Source organism: Oncorhynchus mykiss, chromosome 5 (genome assembly GCF_057628025.1).
Source record: "Oncorhynchus mykiss isolate SJ-2025 chromosome 5, ASM5762802v1, whole genome shotgun sequence".
In the NCBI taxonomy this organism is placed as follows: Eukaryota; Metazoa; Chordata; class Actinopteri; order Salmoniformes; family Salmonidae; genus Oncorhynchus; species Oncorhynchus mykiss.
This window is the reverse complement of record NC_143026.1, coordinates 69,576,033-69,594,843: the sequence shown is the minus strand read 5'-3', so window position 1 is coordinate 69,594,843 and position 18,811 is coordinate 69,576,033. Positions and strand designations below refer to the sequence as shown.

General features: G+C 44.0%; 1 protein-coding gene across 3 annotated transcripts in view; it reads left to right on the top strand.

The window, feature by feature from the left end:
* The window catches only part of LOC110524417 (BCAR3 adaptor protein, NSP family member), a 103,814-nt gene that overhangs the window by 79,574 nt on the left and 5,429 nt on the right, over window positions 1-18,811 (top strand). For all 3 annotated transcript variants that reach the window (XM_090235695.1, XM_021604019.3, XM_021604020.3), the window contains 3 exons: window positions 10,428-10,556; window positions 17,595-18,040; window positions 18,607-18,707. In XM_090235695.1, the coding sequence (XP_090091821.1) occupies window positions 10,428-10,556; window positions 17,595-18,040; window positions 18,607-18,707 (676 nt within the window). The remainder of the gene's footprint in view (window positions 1-10,427; window positions 10,557-17,594; window positions 18,041-18,606; window positions 18,708-18,811) is intronic.

The following is an 18,811-nucleotide window of genomic DNA, read 5'->3' as shown; positions in this document are numbered from 1 at the left end:
TCACTCAGGTGCTTCACTATTTCACATTTGACGTAAGCTTGAGTTCATTTGCACACAAAAAAATCATACAATGATGGAAAGACCTGTGTGTTGTCCTTGTTAATGCGGACAAAGAGCTCAAACTTTTTAATCGTAGCCTCAATAGCCTCAATTGTGTCCCGCACAATTAATATAGTTGCGGAGAGGCCCTGTAATCCTAGATTCAGATCATTCAGGAGAGAAAAAACATCGCCCAGATAAGCCAAAAAAACATCACCGAGATAGGCCAGTCGTGTGAGAAACGCATCATCATGCAAGCAGTCAGACAAGTGAAAATGATGGTCAATAAAGAAAACTTTAAGCTCGTCTCTCAATTCAAAAAAAACGTGTCGATCCTTTGCCCCTTGATAACCAACAGACTTCTTTGTTGTAAAAGCGTTCCATGGTTGCTGCCCATATCATTGCATAGTGCAGAAATAACACAAGAGTTCAGGGGCCTTGCTTTAACAAAGTTAACCATTTTCACTGTAGTGTCCAAAACGTCTTTCAAGCTATCAGGCATTCCCTTGGCAGCAAGAGCTTATCGATGGATGTTGCAGTGTACCCAAGTGGCGTCGGGAGCAACTGCTTGCACGAGCGTTACCACTTCCCTAGGTCTCCCTGTCATGCCTTTTGAGACATCAGTACAGAGACCAACATGAGCAGCAGCTACGTTTGGCTACTTACGGACCATTAGTGGTAGACTGCGGGAGAGTAGCAGGTAATGTGACTCTCTCCTGCGGGAGAGTAACAAGCAATGTGATTGGATGTAAATTATTTGACCAGGCTACCTGTATTTGACATTGTGTTGTTTTTTCGCTGAACACTGGTTTAATTGTATTTTTGGCAGTGAAACGAGGCTACTCCGGCGAGAAAAAAACCTCACCCGAATGTATAGCTCCGTTGGAAAATATAAATGGACTGTTTGAAAATACTGGTATTTTTAAAATTGTGAATCACATTTTTATTTTGGTGTACTCCCGATGGCGCGTATCTCAGTTTGGGAATACCTGGTCTACATCTTATCCTTCATGCCGTTTTGTCCTACCGATGCATAGAAAAACCAGCTAGTTGTATATTATCCATGTCCTTTTCCAGCCACGACTCTGAGAAACATAGGATTTTACAGTTTTTCAGGTCCCATTGATAGAATAGTCTCGAACGGAGCTCGTCCAGTTTGTTTTCCAGTGATTGTACATTCGCTAGAACTGAGGGTAGAGGTGGTTTATGTACTCGCCAACGTAGTTTTGTTAAGGTGCCCACACGTCGGCCTCTCTGGTCTGGGGTGAGCAGTATGTCCTGTGCCTCCGACTCGTTGAAGTAGAAATCTTCATCCCAGTCGAGGTTGGTGATCGCTGTTCTGATGTCCAGAACTCTTTTCTGTCACAGGAAACGATGGTGGAAACATCATGTACATTCAAAAAACAACAGTGCAACAAAACACACAAAATAGCAGAATTGGTCAGTTGCCTGTAAAACAGCTGCTGTCCACTGCAGCATCATTCTCAGCCCTACTGATAACACAAGCATGATTCAGAAGATATTTTTATTAGAATGTGTTCACTTTTAAATTCTAGTTAGGGACACTACAGTTATCACATTTCATATTGGATTTATTAACTACAAATAGGTAAGATGTGTTTTTAATTCTGGTGCCACTCTGCACACACAAGCTTGTTAGCTAGCTAGCCTCTCTGGTCCAGAGTTAAGCCAACGTTAAAGTTCAAAGGCATTCAAAGTTCCTCCATAGAAGCCACTCCTCCGTAGGTATAATTCCGTGGGCCTAATTCAGATAATGCATGTCATCACAAGATGCCCAGGGCTTTAAGCAAAGCCTCTTCTTCCACCCTCTCTCACTAATCTTGCACCCTACACTTGTCTTTCCATCACACATGTAAACAACTCATTGAGCTATAGCCTGCCAGCTCCATAGCGAGCTGCTATATCCGTACCGAATGATTGGTGAAGTAATTCAATGTCGAGCTAAATGTAAAAGAAAATAAATGATTTCAGAGGTTTAAAAAGGAACAATTTAAACCGGTACTTTTTGGGGGATTTGAACCAGTTCAGAACTTGATTTTGCTGGTCGGAACAGTGGATCGGAACAAAAAAAAGTATGGTTCTGTTCAGAACAAAATGATTGGAAAATTATTTTGGTTACAACCCCTGGTTTTAACCCAGAGAGATTTACTTCTGACGAACCGCTGCAGTTCGCATCATCTGGAGCAAGAGCTGGAGGGGCCAGCTCTCTGAGGAGAACCCACTAAACACATCCCCATTTCCTCAAGTCATTAAATCACACAATGAACCTGAACCATGTCCAGTAACTCACAGCCATGCCCTCAAAACAAACAAATGACTGTGTCCCATTTTCATCTGGAAGGATGGCACTTCTGCAACTATCCCACTGTGTTTGGCTCTGTATCCTTCTGGAGGTTGTGTATTTTAGCTAGCAATCTGGATGAAGATGACAGTAACACATCTTAACTGTTTTAGGGAATGGCAGCAGGGTAATGTGATGAAGCCCAGCCAGAGATATGCACTCGATGCAATCATGGTTGAGAGTCCGTCTAACATGGATGGGTGCTTTCCACGATGATGACATGGACAGTAAAGAGAAGGTCTTTAAAAAGCCACCCCATGATCAGTCATGCAAATGTGTGAACATTCAGGCATAGGGCAGAGGGAGTGAGTTGAGCCAAAGGGGTAAGTTGAGCCACCCTTGTTTCTAGGAAACCATACACAAAATGTATCATTTGACCGAATATTTAGGAAGAGATCATCATTTTGTGTAGTCTGCGAAGGAATAAACCACACGGAGAAAGTGGTAAGCAAGTTAGGTAAAAAAATCACTAATCACTAAGTCAAATTCATTTGTGTTATAGGTTTCATGATGCTTGTATCTAAACCAAAGTAGATAATTTTAAGATTGTTCCATACATCAGTTGGGGTCTCTATAAGCTTCAATATGAGCTCCTAAACCTAGCATGAAAGTGCATCCTTGTACCTGTGGGCTAATATAAACTCAGCAAAAAAAGAAATGTCCTCTCACTGTCAACTGCATTTCTTTTCAGCAGATTTAACATGTATAAATATTTGTATGAACATAAGATTTAACAATGAGACATAAACTGAACAAGTTCCACAGACATGTGACTAACAGAAATAGAATAATGTAGTTACCCTGATGGAGGGATTAACTATGTCCATCGTATCATCAGGCTCCTCAGGAGTAATTATACCAGAGCTATTTTTAAACTCAGGTTAAGAGTTGATTTCCTCAATGGACAGCTATGTGAACCAGGGCCTGCTGTAATTCTTCAACATCGTAAAGTGGTTCCTCAGTGCTGTTGAAAAGCCACGAGATGCCAAGAAAATCTACTTCAGTTGCAGTGGAGGCTGCTGAGGGGAGGACAGCTTTTAATAATCGCTGGAACGGAGCGAATGGTATGGCATCAAACACGTATTCGATACCATTCCACTGATTCCACTCAAGCCATTACCATGAGCCCGTCCTCCCCAATTAAGATGCCACCAACTTCCTGTGTTCAGTTGCCGTCAAGTTCCCTATACCGCTATAAAACGGCCTTAATTCAACTGGGCTAAGTGTTGAGGGGAGGGGGAGAAGGAGCTCTGTGAGTGTGAATGGAGGTTGAAGGTCTTTGGTAGTATTATGTAATGAATTGAAAAAAGGAAAGACAGAAGCAAAGACAAACAGCTCCTGGAAAGATACTTTTCCCAGGCTGCTGTCTGGGTATGGAGTGTCTGGTCACTGTAATTCTGTGGCTTAAGGGTGTTGGCTGGGTCTACAGACTGTTGACAACATGGAGTATGCCTGCCTGCCTGCCTGCCTGCCCTGCCTCGGGCCATCCTTCAGTACAATGCCAGTGCCCTCAGTGGTTATTTCAGGCTGTGATCCCCTGCTTGGGCCTGGGATTGTAAGTCTCTATATATACATGACATGTATAAATACCCAATGGGTGGAGATGGAAGGATGAGAACTTTTCCATACTGGGCAAAACTTTCACCGCTTTATGAGTTATAGCTACTTCATTTTTAATTTCAGTGAGATTTTTTAGAATTTACATTACATCATTGACATAGTGGCCATAGGCTATGTTCGCTTCCTTTTCTGTGGTATTGCAGGGCCATGTGGTGCTGTGGTATTGCAGGGCCATGTGGTGCCGTTATTTCAGGACAATGTTGTGCTGTGGTATTCTATGTAATATTGCATTGCACACTATTCAGGCCTGTCCAGATGAAAGATATTTGAAGCAGTAGACTGACTGTTTTTTAGGCGGTCAATGTCTTATTATACTCTTCATTACTTAGTTCAACGACTGACCTGTTGTATCATCTGGGGGTACACGCCAAAGCATGCCAGCGTCTTTATCACAACGACACGGGACAGTTCTGACACGACACACATACGGTGGCCATGGTGAAAAATGGGTTCACCCTGGCCACAGTATCCATGGGAATAACATATATGGTACTGGGTCATGTGACAAACACATGTTGATGCCTCAAAGCCTGTGACAGAGGCTAATGCTCGAGCCATAGATATGATTCTGGTTGGTTGTTCAGGGCAGTAAAATACCATACTGGCCTGTATTGTTATCCTATCCTATTCTCTATTCTCACTGGATGGCATCAATATCAAATCAAAGTTTATTGGTTGCGTACACAGATTAGCAGGTGTTATAGTGAAGTGCGTGTTACATTTCCAACACTGCAGTATAATGTCGCGCACACGTGACTAATCAAAAACATAAAAACAAGACATCAAGAAATAACAATCCAAAGTACATAAATATGCGGTGTGTATAGACAGTATATCATCTGGAAAAGAAAATAGTATGTAGAGCAGTAGGTATATTAGGATGAGCTATGTTGAGAATACAGTATAAAACATACACAGTGAGTAAACAACAGCATATTAACAGAATACGAGGTAACCAGCGTTCAATGACTCTATATACCGAAAAACAATGTTGCTCACATGGAATGGCGTGCTTTGAGCACTACCGAAAAGTGTTATTTGCATGTGAAAAATGTATGCCATATATTGCATTTGCTATAGGCCTATTGTTTACGTTGGTGACACTTTGATATAGCTATAACTTGCAACTGTTTAAGTCTATCAAAAGTGTGTGAGTTTGAGCATGTGTCTGCTAGGCCTATGGACATAAAAAAAGATTGATAGGCAGCTTAAACTTCTTCAATTCCACCATTATTGGTTTAAAATATACATATATATTTGTGAACAGCCATCCACAACAACTACAATATGTAAGGCGCAAATACCTAAATGAGAGAGCAGTAGTGTGATTCACATCAATGTGCTATGTAGATATCAATAATAATATCACCCCGTAGGCTAGACTACCGCTGTCGTCCTTACCTCTAGGCGTTTATTCAAGTTGGATAATCTTTGGATACCGACATTAGTCACACCATTGGAAGACATAGCCTGGTCTGTAGCCTACAAAAGCCCATGTATGCTCTTTTCCCGCAATCCATCAAAAGCATATGGTGTGTCATCATAGTGGTCAGTGACTTCTAATCAGACTCACTAAGGCGAAGCAAACTTACATTTGCGCCTTTTTTTGAATGCTGATTTGAATGTCATTGAGAAAACAGAAAGGTGTCAACTATTTTTTCCGCAACCATCCTTTATGAATTTAAAAGTAATCCTAGAAGTAATCATCTAGTTTTTCTAAAGTATCTGTAACTTGATTACAATCTTTTTGTTGGTAACGTAACAGATTCGTTTTTTTTTATAATCCATTACATATTATCTGTTACTCCCAAACCCTGCCCATGCTATTGAGGGTGGCACAGTTGCCGTACCAAACTGTAATGCAGCCCGACAGAATGCTTGCTCTCAATGGTGCATCCATAGACGTTTGCGAGGCCCCGTCGTTGTGGATGGGGTGGTGCTCCCTCTTCTGTCTCCTGCAGTCCACGATCAGCTCCTTAGTTGTTTTTTTACGCTGAAAGAGAGGTTATTTCCTGGCACCACTCCGCCACAGCTCTAACCTCCTCCTTGTAGGCTGTCTCATCATTGTCAGGCCTACCACTGTCGCGTGTCGTCAGCAAACTTGATGACTGAGTTATAGTCTTGCGTATCCATGCAGTCATGGGTGAACAGGGAGTACAGGAGGGGCTGAGCACAGGGGAGTACAGGGGGGCCCCCATGTTGAGGATCAGCGTGGCGGAGGTGTTGCTGCCTACCCTCTCCAACTGGGGTCGGCCCGTCAGGAAGTCTAGGACCCAGTTGCACAGAGTTCAGAACCAGGACCCTGAACTTAGTGACGAGCTAGGAGGGCACTATGGTGTTGAAAGCAGAGCTGTAGTCGATGAACAGCATTCTCACATAGGTTTTCCTCTTGTCCAGGTGTACAGCGCCCCAACAGATCCACCGATGACGCAATCGCCATTGCCAAGAGTGTGCAAAGCTGTCATCAAGGCAAAGGGTGGCTACTTTGAAGAATATCAAATATAAAAAAATATTTTCATTCATTTGTTTTTTGGTTACTACATGATTCCATATGTGTAATTTCATAGTTTTAGTGTCTTCTATATTATTCTACAATGTAGAAAATAGTAAAAATAAAGAAAACCCTTGAATGAGTAGGTGTGTCCAAACTTTTGACTGGTACTGTAAATATATTTTTTTACCCATATTTATCCCTTTTTATTTGGGCGATAAACTACTTACATAAAATTTAGCTGGTAAAAAAAGTTTGCCCCGTACCACCTTTCGATGATGCGGTCATATTATTGTAGTGTGTAGCCCAAACTGTTCGGACACTAGAGTCAGAAGTTGTCAGATCGGCATTACCGACTTCATACAAGTCCCGTGATGCTTGCAAAACGGAGAACGTCATCATGTTCGTGAGAGTCTCATGATCCCTCTGTGGAAAGATATTAGTTTGTTGCCCAAATGGTTCGTACACTACAGAAGTTTTTGTGAGAAGACAGATTTTAGGGGTGTCTCCTGGTCTGACAAACATCGCTGTAGCTCTGCCTCCTTCCAACGCAGAGGCGGAAAGCGGTGGATGCAGTAGATTGAGACACAGTCCATTTAAAAAAATATATCTCTTGCTTAAACATACATATTTTGATGGGGATGTTTTTATTGTGCTAATTACATTTAGACTCTAGTTATGTAACATCCCCCTGGAGATCGTGTAAAACTCTTCACACTGCTTTACTGCTGTGATGAGGCTAAGCTTGTTTCAACCACTATGGATAATTCTATCATTAGTTTTGACTTCTAGGCTTATAGCTTTCGAGGATATAGAATATCTGACTCTGGCTCAGCTTGAATGTGTTTGTGAGATGCCAGCTCTCTCGATCCTCAGCTTCCCCAGGGCTAGTGGGCCGTTTCTTGGGGAGCGTTGGGCCGTGCAGGAATCACACATGGCTGACAGGCTGTTGACAGCCCCCCTCGCCCAGGGTATGTTTGTGTGTGTCTGTGCAAGCATGTGTGCACTTCCACAGTAAAGCAGAGTGAAAGAGACGGCCTGCCAGCGAAGGATGCAGTGTAAGAAGAACATTCACTACTACTGTCATGACATTTACAAGACTTGTCCTTGCATACATTTCCCACCAATCTAAGTTTAGCATGCAGGATATGCATATGGATAGGCTTATGCTTCAATATGAGGCTCTCTCGTCTTCTCTCGTGGACAGTCTCAGGCACAGACACCCATAGCCTCATTAGAGGAAGTTTAACCCTAGTCTTTGAAATATAAAACCTATTTTAATCTGATGAGCAGCAGGTCCACTGTCTCTCCAACGGAACAGACAGACTAAATATATATATACACAGATATAAAACAGTAGCAGCAGCCCATAGCTGACAGTGATTCAGTCCACTTAATTAGCTCTCTGCTAGGTCGTTCCACCTCAAAAAGCACAAGAAAGAGGATTTCAACACCCACCATCTCAGATTGTTCTAGAATTGTTGATGTTGTTAGAAACAGATAAGATTAACATTCCTGTTAATAGGATGAGACATAAACCTAACAACTTCACTGAATAATTCCTCTGAATAGGGAAAAGAAAACATCACCAAATTCACTGAGAATACGTTACATAGGATGAAGAAATAATACTCTGAGCCGCAGCTCCATACTACTTGTCATACATAGGGAACTGGTACTGTTTACTCTTGTTAGGGTGGAATTAGCGTGTGGGGTCTGTGGGTGGCTTTTCACAATTTCTTTGGATTCTTCATCTCTTACTCATTGTTAGAAACACGTTTGGTCCAAATCAGATGTTAGGTACTAAATGTATTGAATATTATATGAATCCTATAAATGGCAAATTTGGGTGCAATGAATTAGCAACATTTCTCAGAGATCAAATTATACTTCAACAGAATAATGTTGCAGGAATGCTAATCTTATCTGTTTCAAACTACAGAAATGATTTCATAGCAATCTGAGATGGTGGGTGTCATGGCTTGCTGAATTGACATGGAACGACACTGCTAAAATAAATAGCTCCATATTACCTCAAGCTTGAGTTTCCAATGCTTACCCCCTCCACCCGCAAAAATAAAACACCATTTCCTGGAGCCTTACTTCAGTTTTATTTGGCATATAATTCTGTCGGCCACAACAGAAAACTAAAATGTACAGTCCTTCCGGATGTTCTCTCTGGGGTCGAAGGTGAACGCAGTCTAACATATTTAGCCGTGGGTTAAACAGTGGAAACAAATAGCCTGTTAAGCTCGGCACAATACCGCGTCACTGCTTCTGGAAGTGGTCAGATAGGCAAAACACTGTGCATTCTGAACATTCCTAACAGTTAGCCAATGTCAATGAGGCCTCAAGCTATTTTAGAAGGGGACAAATGGGTATATGATACTGTATGTTCCTGTCCTGTCCCAGTCCCTTAAAGGGAAAAACACAGCTGTGAAGAGTTTCTGTCCCAAAGGCCATTGTCATATTACATCATTGTTGTTGATCAATGTTCATCTGTATTGTCAATATTCCCAGAAAGATCATTGTTGTAGTGTGCAGGGACAAAGATGTCACTAGGCAAGTAAGGTTAATGCAGAGGTTGTACACAAACAACCATTTATTAGAAAACCAAGTATAATATTGGTCACTGGAGAAAGGTATTGAGTTGATGTAACACAATAATCCTACTGGTCATCGCTCACCCTTAGGGTCAATGCTGAATAGCCAATCAACTCCCTCCTCCCACAACCTCCTCTACCTCCCCATCTCTTTATGAACCAGGTCTTGGCAGCCCCTAGTAATCCTCAGATTGTGTTTTGGAAAGTTGCAGGTTTGGTGCCAACATCTAAAATAACACAATGGCTACAGTAATTTCCTCCAGAGTCTAATCTTGCCTGCCATCTCCAGGGGGTTTGTTTAAAGAGCAACACAATAATAAAACATTATGGAGTGTGTTGTTCTGGCTGGGTCTACTGGACCTCTAGTTAATGAAGTAGAAAACTGAAGCTTGGTTTAATCCCACGAGTGGCGCCACAGGAGGGACATTTCAGTATCACTCTGATCATTTATCGACATAGATACTGGTATATTGTGGGCAGACTGAGAGGTTGCACAACAACAGACCAATCCCTTTTGTAATGTGTTTACAAAACTCAATGCAGGACAAGCAGCTAGCCTAGTGGTTGGAGCGTTGGACTAGTAACCGAAAGGTTGCCAGATTGAATCCCTGAGCTGACAAGGTAAAAATCTGTTGTTCTGCCCCTGAACAAGGCAGTTAAACCACTGTTCCTACGCCATCATTGAAAATAACTGACTTGCCTAGTTAAATAAAGGTAAAAAAATAGTGTGTAGGTGAAGTCTTATGATTGTGAAGGAGGATGGGTTTTGTAAATCATAGTGTGTCACAACAGCCCGGCATACTGGACTCTGTCAAATAAAATGAAAGTTTATTGGTTGTATACACACTGCACTCTATATGAGTGAGTGTGTCACAGCAGTCAGGTGAGGGAGGTAGAGGTAGGTGTGTTGTGTTGTGTTCCGCCCTGAGGCCTCTCGCTGGGGCGGGGCAGAGGGGCGTGGCAACGAGACCAGGAAATGACACAGCAGTCAAAGCAGAGGCAGGTAGAGCCCTCGCCAATTGCAGCCTTCGGCATGGTGTGGCTCTGGGAAATTACAGCCCAGAACACAAAGAGGGGAGGAGAGCCATGTATGACACATTGCTTACACAGAAAGAGAGGGAGAGAGAAAAAGAAAGAGAAAGAGAACGTGTGAGAGGTAGATACAGTAGAGGGAGAGTTACATTTAAAAGGTTTACCACACAGACAGGAGCAGACAGCCAGTGCAGTGCACACAGTGTGCCCTCTCAGTGCAGCATCCATGTCTGTGAGGATCCCAGTACTGAAAGAAGCTGTTGTTCCTGTCTATGTGCAGTTCTCCAGGGACAAGTACGTAATGGAGGGCCCGCCGGAGAAACTACGCAAAGAGTTGGAGGAAGAGCTGAAAATGGCCAGTGAGGAGCCATGCAGCCACGCCTGGTACCATGGAGCCATTCCCAGACAGGTAACACACACACACACACACATACAAAAATAAATCAAATCAAATTTTCTTTGTCAGATGTTTCGTAACAAACAGATGTAAATTGACAGTGAAATGCTTCCCAAAAAGCCCTTCCCAAAAATGCAGAGAGAAAGAAAATAGAGAAATAACAGAAAAGTAATAATAAATACACAATAAGTAACTTGAATATATAATGTACACAGGGTCAATGTGCAGGGGTACGAGGCAGTACATCTACCTCAATATAATAAAGTGACTAGGCAACAGAATAGATAATAAACAGTAACAGCAGCGTATGTGATGAGTCAAAAGTGTTAGTGCAAAAAGGGTCAATGCAGATAGTTTGGGTAGATATTTGGTTAACTATTTAACTAACCACTTAGCAGTCTTATGGCTTGAGGGTAGAAGCTGTTCAGGGTCCTCTTGGTTCCAGACTTGGTGCATCGGTACTGCGTGCCATGCAGTAGCAGAGAGAACAATCTATGACTTGGGTGGCTGGAGTCTTTGACAATTTCTAAAGCTTTCCTTTGACACTGTCTGGTATAGAGGTCCTGGATGGCAGGGAGCTCGGCCCCAGTGATCTACTGGGCCGTATGCACTGCTCTCTTTAGCTCTTTGCGGTCGGATGCCGAGCAGTTGCCATACCAAGCAGTGATGCAGCCAGTGAAGATGCTCTCAATGGTGTAGCTGTATAACTTTTTGAGGATCTGAGGGCCCATGCCAAGCCTTTTCAGCCTTCTGAGGGGGAAGAGGTGTTGTCGTACCCTCTTCACGACTGTGTTGGTGTGTTTGGACCATGATAGATCCTTAGTGATGTGGACACAGAGGAACTTGAAGCTCTCGACCCACTCCACTACAGTCCAGTTGATGTGAATGGGGCATTCTCGGCCCTTTATCTCAGCTTCTTTGTCTTGTTGACGATCAGCTTTTTTGTCTTCCTGACGTTGACGGGGAGGTTGTTGTCCGGGCACCACACTGCCAGATCTCTGACCTTCTCCCTATAGGCTGTCTCACCACCGTCATCAGCAACTTAATGATGGTTGTTGAACAAGTAGTAAAGGAGGGGACTAGGCACACACCTCTGAATGGCCTCCGTGTTGAGGGACAGCATGGCGGATGTGGTATTGCCCACCCTCACCACCTGGGGGCGGCCCGTCAAGAAATCCAGGATTCACTTCCAGAAGGAGGGGTTCAGTCCCAGGGTCCTTAGCTTAGTGATGAGCTTTAGTCAATGAACAGTATTCTCACATAGATGTTCCTCTTGTCAAGGTGGGAGAGAGCAGTGTGGAGTAGAGAATAGAGATTGCGTCATCTGTGGATCTGTTGGGGCGGTATGCGAACTGGATTGGGCCCAGGGTGTCTGGGATGATGGTGTTGATGTTAGCTATGACCAGCCTTTCAAAGCATTCCATGACTACAGATGTGAGTGCTATGGGACGATAGTCATTTAGAAAGGTTACCTTGGTGTTCTTGGGCACAGGGACTACGGTGGTCTGCTTGAAACATGTACTGTAGGTATTACAGAAAGGGTCAGGGAGAGGTTGAAAATATCAGCTAAGACACTTGCTCGCTGGTCAGCGCATGCTCTGAGTACACATCCTGGTTATCTGTATGGCCCTGCGGCCTTGTTAATGTTAACCTGTTTAAAGGTCTTACTCACGTCGGCTTTGGCGAGCGTGATCACACAGTCGTACAGAACATGCATGGTTCAGTGTTGAGTGCCTTGAAGCGAGCATAGAAGGCATTTAGCTCGTCTGGTAGGCTCGTGTCAACTTGGCAGCTCGCGGCTGGGTTTCCCTCTGTAATCCGTGATCACTTGCAAGCCCTGCCACATCTGACAGAGTGTCAGAGCTGGCGTAGTATGATTCGATCATACTCCTATATTGATGCTTTGCCTGTTTGATGGCTTGTCGGAGGTCGTAGAGGGATTTCTTATAAGTGTGCCGCTTCTTGAAAGTGGTAGCTCTAGCCTTTAGCTCAGTGCGAATGTTTCCTGTAATCGGCATATGTACAGTGCCTTGCGAAAGTATTCGGCCCCCTTGAACTTTGCGACCTTTTGCCACATTTCAGGCTTCAAACATAAAGATATAAAACTGTATTTTTTTGTGAAGAATCAACAACAAGTGGGACACAATCATGAAGTGGAACGACATTTATTGGATATTTCAAACTTTTTTAACAAATCAAAAACTGAAAAATTGGGCGTGCAAAATTATTCAGCCCCTTTACTTTCAGTGCAGCAAACTCTCTCCAGAAGTTCAGTGAGGATCTCTGAATGATCCAATGTTGACCTAAATGACTAATGATGATAAATACAATCCACCTGTGTGTAATCAAGTCTCCGTATAAATGCACCTGCACTGTGATAGTCTCAGAGGTCCGTTAAAAGCGCAGAGAGCATCATGAAGAACAAGGAACACACCAGGCAGGTCCGAGATACTGTTGTGAAGAAGTTTAAAGCCGGATTTGGATACAAAAAGATTTCCCAAGCTTTAAACATCCCAAGGAGCACTGTGCAAGCGATAATATTGAAATGGAAGGAGTATCAGACCACTGCAAATCTACCAAGACCTGGCCGTCCCTCTAAACTTTCAGCTCATACAAGGAGAAGACTGATCAGAGATGCAGCCAAGAGGCCCATGATCACTCTGGATGAACTGCAGAGATCTACAGCTGAGGTGGGAGACTCTGTCCATAGGACAACAATCAGTCGTATATTGCACAAATCTGGCCTTTATGGAAGAGTGGCAAGAAGAAAGACATTTCTTAAAGATATCCATAAAAAGTGTCGTTTAAAGTTTGCCACAAGCCACCTGGGAGACACACCAAACATGTGGAAGAAGGTGCTCTGGTCAGATTAAACCAAAATTGAACTTTTTGGCAACAATGCAAAACGTTATGTTTGGCGTAAAAGCAACACAGCTCATCACCCTGAACACACCATCCCCACTGTCAAACATGGTGGTGGCAGCATCATGGTTTGGGCCTGCTTTTCTTCAGCAGGGACAGGGAAGATGGTTAAAATTGATGGGAAGATGGATGGAGCCAAATACAGGACCATTCTGGAAGAAAACCTGATGGAGTCTGCAAAAGACCTGAGACTGGGACGAAGATTTGTCTTCCAACAAGACAATGATCCAAAACATAAAGCAAAATCTACAATGGAATGGTTCAAAAATAAACATATCCAGGTGTTAGAATGGCCAAGTCAAAGTCCAGACCTGAATCCAATTGAGAATCTGTGGAAAGAACTGAAAACTGCTGTTCACAAATTATCTCCATCCAACCTCACTGAGCTCGAGCTGTTTTGCAAGGAGGAATGGGAAAACATTTCAGTCTCTCGATGTGCAAAACTGATAGACATACCCCAAGCGACTTACAGCTGTAATCGCAGCAAAAGGTGGCACTACAAAGTATTAACTTAAGGGGGCTGAATAATTGTGCATGCCCAATTTTTCAGTTTTTGATTTGTTAAAAAAGTTTGAAATATCCAATAAATGTCGTTCCACTTCATGATTGTGTCCCACTTGTTGATTCTTCACAAAAAAATACAGTTTTATATCTTTATGTTTGAAGCCTGAAATGTGGCAAAAGGTCGCAAAGTTCAAGGGGGCCGAATACTTTCGCAAGGCACTGTACATATGGTCACATTGTGGGGGCGTCGTCATAGTCATTGCACTTATTAATGAAGCCGGTGACTAATGTGGTAAACTCTTCAATGCCAGCGAATGAATCCCGGAACATATTCCAGTCTGTGAAAGTGAAACAGTCCTGTAGTTTAGCATCCGCTTCATCGGACCACTTCTGTATTGAGCGCCTCACTGGTACTTCTAATTAGAGTTTTTCTTGTAAGCACGAATCAGGAGGATAGACTTATGGTCAGATTTGCCAAATGGATGGTGAGGGAGAGCTTTGTATGCGTCTCTGTGTGTGGAGTAACGGTGATCTAGAATTTTTTTGCACAGGTGACATGCTGGTAGAAATTTGGTAAAACTGATTTCAGTTTCCCTGCATTAAAATCACTGCTAGGAGCGCCGCCTCTGGATGAGCATTTTCTTGTTTGCTTATGACCCTATTCAGCTCGTTGAGTACGGTTTTAGTGCCAGCATAGGTTTGTGGTGGTAAATAGCCACACAAACATGCGCACACACACACGCACACTCTCTGGAGGAACAACTCAGATGCTGTTTAATGATTTATCATGAGCCTTATTTTAGCTTGGGTCAAAGGATTTTTGATAAGGTATTGTTTTTGCGGCCGGCGGCACACGCTGGCTCTTTGTGAAAGAGGATAGTTCAATAAAGAGATGGAGCTGAGAGAGGGGAGAGGCTTACCGTGAAACATGACTAGCCCAATGAAAGCATGCAGAGAGGGGAGGGGTTCCCGTGTTGCCAACAGCTACGACTGGGTATCCAGTTGCACACTTATTTCATTCAGGGCCCTGTCATTCCTGCTGCCTGATGGTCACCCACCCACTCTGTAGAGGAATCACAGCACTGCCTGTTGGTCACCCACCCACTCTGTAGAGGAATCACAGCACTGCCTGTTGGTCACCTACCCGCTCTGTAGAGGAATCACAGCACTGCCTGTTGGTCACCCACCCACTCTGTAGAGGAATCACAGCACTGCCTGTTGGTCACCCACCCACTCTGTAGAGCAATCACAGCACTGCCTGTTGGTCACCCACCCTCTCTGTGGAGGAATCACAGAACTGCCTGTTGGTCACCCACCCACTCTGTAGAAGAATCACAGAACTGCCTGTTGGTCACCCATCCTCTCTGTGGAGGAATCACAGCACGGCCTGTTGGTCACCCACCCACTCTGTAGAAGAGTCACAGAACTGCCTGATGGTCACCCACCCACCTTGTGGAGGAATCACAGCAAATAAAATAAAATAACATTTGTCACATGCTTCGTAAACAACAGGTGTAGACTGACAGTGAAATGCACTGGTGCTCTGAAAACATGACAACCATGCAAAACCTTCCGCATACCCGCGCAGGGCAGAACAGCAGGGCAGACAAACTTTTCCAAGCTCAATCAAACGTCTCTATAATGACATCCCAAACAATGCTTTGTTTGGTCACTCTGTGGACTACTGTGTGAATGGAGAGTCAGGGAGCTTAGACACTTTGTCTGGCAGTTCTTGTCATAAATATGTGAAAACTCCCTGAGTGTCTAGAGGTTTCCAGAAGGGAGCTTTCATTTATGTTGACTGCAGAGTGAAACCTACATGGCTGAGGGTGGGGACTTAGGAGGAGGCTATGACAGACTGTGACAGATCCCAGCACAGCAGCATCAGATCAGGGGGAGGAGGAAGAACACTGAGGACATCCTCACACCCAGGGCTCAGCTCAAATGAGTGCCTGACACAGAGCAGATTCATTCTCTGGCAGCTTGTCTGAAACTGGTTGAGCCAGATCAGAATCAGACAAATAAGGACAAGTCAACAACAGAGATAAGTATTTATCTTGTCAGGTCCGTTCTACAGCACTGGCTGTATTGAATCCATGGTGTGAGGCTGTCAGTTTGACGTGCTGTGGCTGAATGAGGCTTGACACCCGCTGCATGGTTAATTGAAATGGACTTAATTTCAACCTTGTGCTTTCATCATTATCTCACTAAGAGCTTGTCACTGAGAACTTGTCAGTGAGAACAGAGTGGCCCTGGCACACACACACTGCGTCTGTGTGTGTACATACTGTAGTACTGAGAGCTCAGACCGCAGAGCTCTTTCCATGAACCTCAGCTTCAGTGAGGATGCTCAGTCTGTCTCTCAGCACACACACAGGTCTTAATCAGATGACATGACACCATTTATTAATGACATCTTATCTTATTGCCTTCCGCTGGTTCACTGATCTGGCACTGACCACGCCTCTATAATTGTCATCACCGGCTAGCTGCACACGGTACGTTACACACTGTCATGTTTACCCACAAGACTGTGCGTCTCTCAACAAGAACTAGTAAGACCAGCTCAGTCCACTCCCATTCTACCATTAGACAATACACATCAGCAGCTCCAGGCTTCAGGTGATTGCGGAGGTTTCTCTCCATGCCAGTGCATCGAGGATAGTAAATTTCACAACAAAATTAATTCACAACAGACTATTAGAAACTATCAGTCTATTAGAAATATATAAACAACATTGCATGGCTAATGGATTTAACATGGATCTTAATATAAATGAGCAGTTTCATGAGGTATAAATCAAATGAATTTCAATGCGTCAGACTGGCTTTATAAACCCAAAGCATTGCCTTTGTGTGTAAAATCACAGATGGGACCCTGAATAAGGGTCAAAAACTCTTTTGAGCTTGTCCTTGCAGTCATGACAGGGTGGCATAAGACTGGTAAACACACACACACACACACACACAGCTGTGCTCAGTTTTACGGCTCAGCCTGCACCTCCTCAGTAGGACAGAGACTTTATGTAAGGATACTGAAAAACAGCATTCATGCTGCCAAGTGATCCTAATCAGGTTTAATAAGCTCCTTCCTGGTGTCACTGCGGCCCCATTGTGAAGAGGGCTTTTAAAAAGTCTAATTAGAAACCCATAACCTTCCAACTCATGATTATATAAACAGAAATACTAAGGTAATTAAATGTTTGGAGGAATGACATATGTGGTGGAGTGGAGTGTGGACCAATTAAACAAATAATTGTATTATTTAACAAAATATTATTCAGACATTTTCAAAAACCAAGCAGGTGGCCTCCTGTGTGACGTGGCAGTCTGAGTCACTGCAGCCTCTTTAGCTTGGTGTGGCCTGGGCTCAGAGAGCATGCTGGGAGGTATCAGGATGTTACAGTACAGTAACAGTAGTCCTAGAGAAAACATTCAGTGAGAGGGACTAGAACACCTGTCACCTGTCGCCACCAATCCAACTGTGAGACAAGTGTGACAAACGGAAAACACAGTTCCAACTGTGTGATATTGAAAATTCAGCCATTTGTATGAGCTATACAGTATGCCTGTGTGTATGTGTCTCTGTCTATATGTGCTCAACACGTGTCCTCTGGTGTCCAGGTGGCAGAGAACCTGATCCAGAGAGACGGGGACTTCCTGATCCGGGACTCTCTGTCCAGCCCTGGGAACTACGTCCTGACCTGCCAGTGGAAGAACAGCCCGCAGCACTTCAAGATCAATAAGATGGTGGTGGCCATGAACGAGGCCTACTCTCGGGTGCAGTACCTGTTTGAGAAGGAGGGCTTCGACAGCGTGCCTGCCCTGGTGCGCTACTACGTGGGAAACAGGAAGCCAGTGACGGAGGTGGTGGGAGCCATCATCTTCCAGCCAATCAACAGGGCCTTGCCCCTGCGCTGCCTAGAGGAGAAGTATGGGGTGGCCTGTGTCCGTGTGGAGACCGGTCTGACCCTGCCCGAGAGGAAGAGCCAGACCTCCAAACGCCTGAGCCTCAACATCATGAACGGACACACCCAGGACCAAAGCCTTGGACGGGGGAACCTGCTTAGGTTAGTAGGCTATCTAAGGAGGTTCAGGGTTGTCTGCTCTTGACATGGTGAATTGCCAGTGTGTTACAATGGTACAATGGAGATGCTTTCCTGCAGCTGATTTATTACGGCATTAAAGTTCATTTTATTCTCCTCTGCACCCAGGAGCTTATATAGACACTGTACATTCCGTCATACAGGGGTCACTCCAAATGGAATTGGATCTGTATAATGTTCATGTATAGCCTGCCATGCAAACAACACATGTGCACTCCAAATTTGTCACACTAATGTGGGAGTCACAGAGATAAGTATACATCTACAATAAACCCTTCCTGAGGCAAAGTAAGTAAGGAGTGATGTTTAGCCTGGATGGAGAATACCAACCTCTGAGCACAATGCCAAGGCAAACCAGGACAAAAAATACCCCCTGAAATTACACAGTACCATTTTACATAAACACTGCGTCAATGTATCAGGTTTCAGTAGGGGTTAGTGGTGTGCCCAGTGGACGTGCCGCTGTTGGTAGCTAAAGGGCTCAGTCCAATTGACCTCTCTCTCTCTGTTTCTTTCTTTCTGTCTATCAGGAACAAAGACAAGTGTGGAAGCCAGCCGGCGTGTCTGAACCACGTTCAGGAGAGAAGGTTGCCTCTCAAAACCCACCAGTCAGAGAGCTTTCTTCCTCTAGGTAGGTACCTTCTCTCTCTCTCATATCCTGTTGTCAGAGGACTTACAGCCCCGACAAGCCTTCAAAACTTTGCTTTGTACCCTCAGCTCAGAAATGAGAATTGT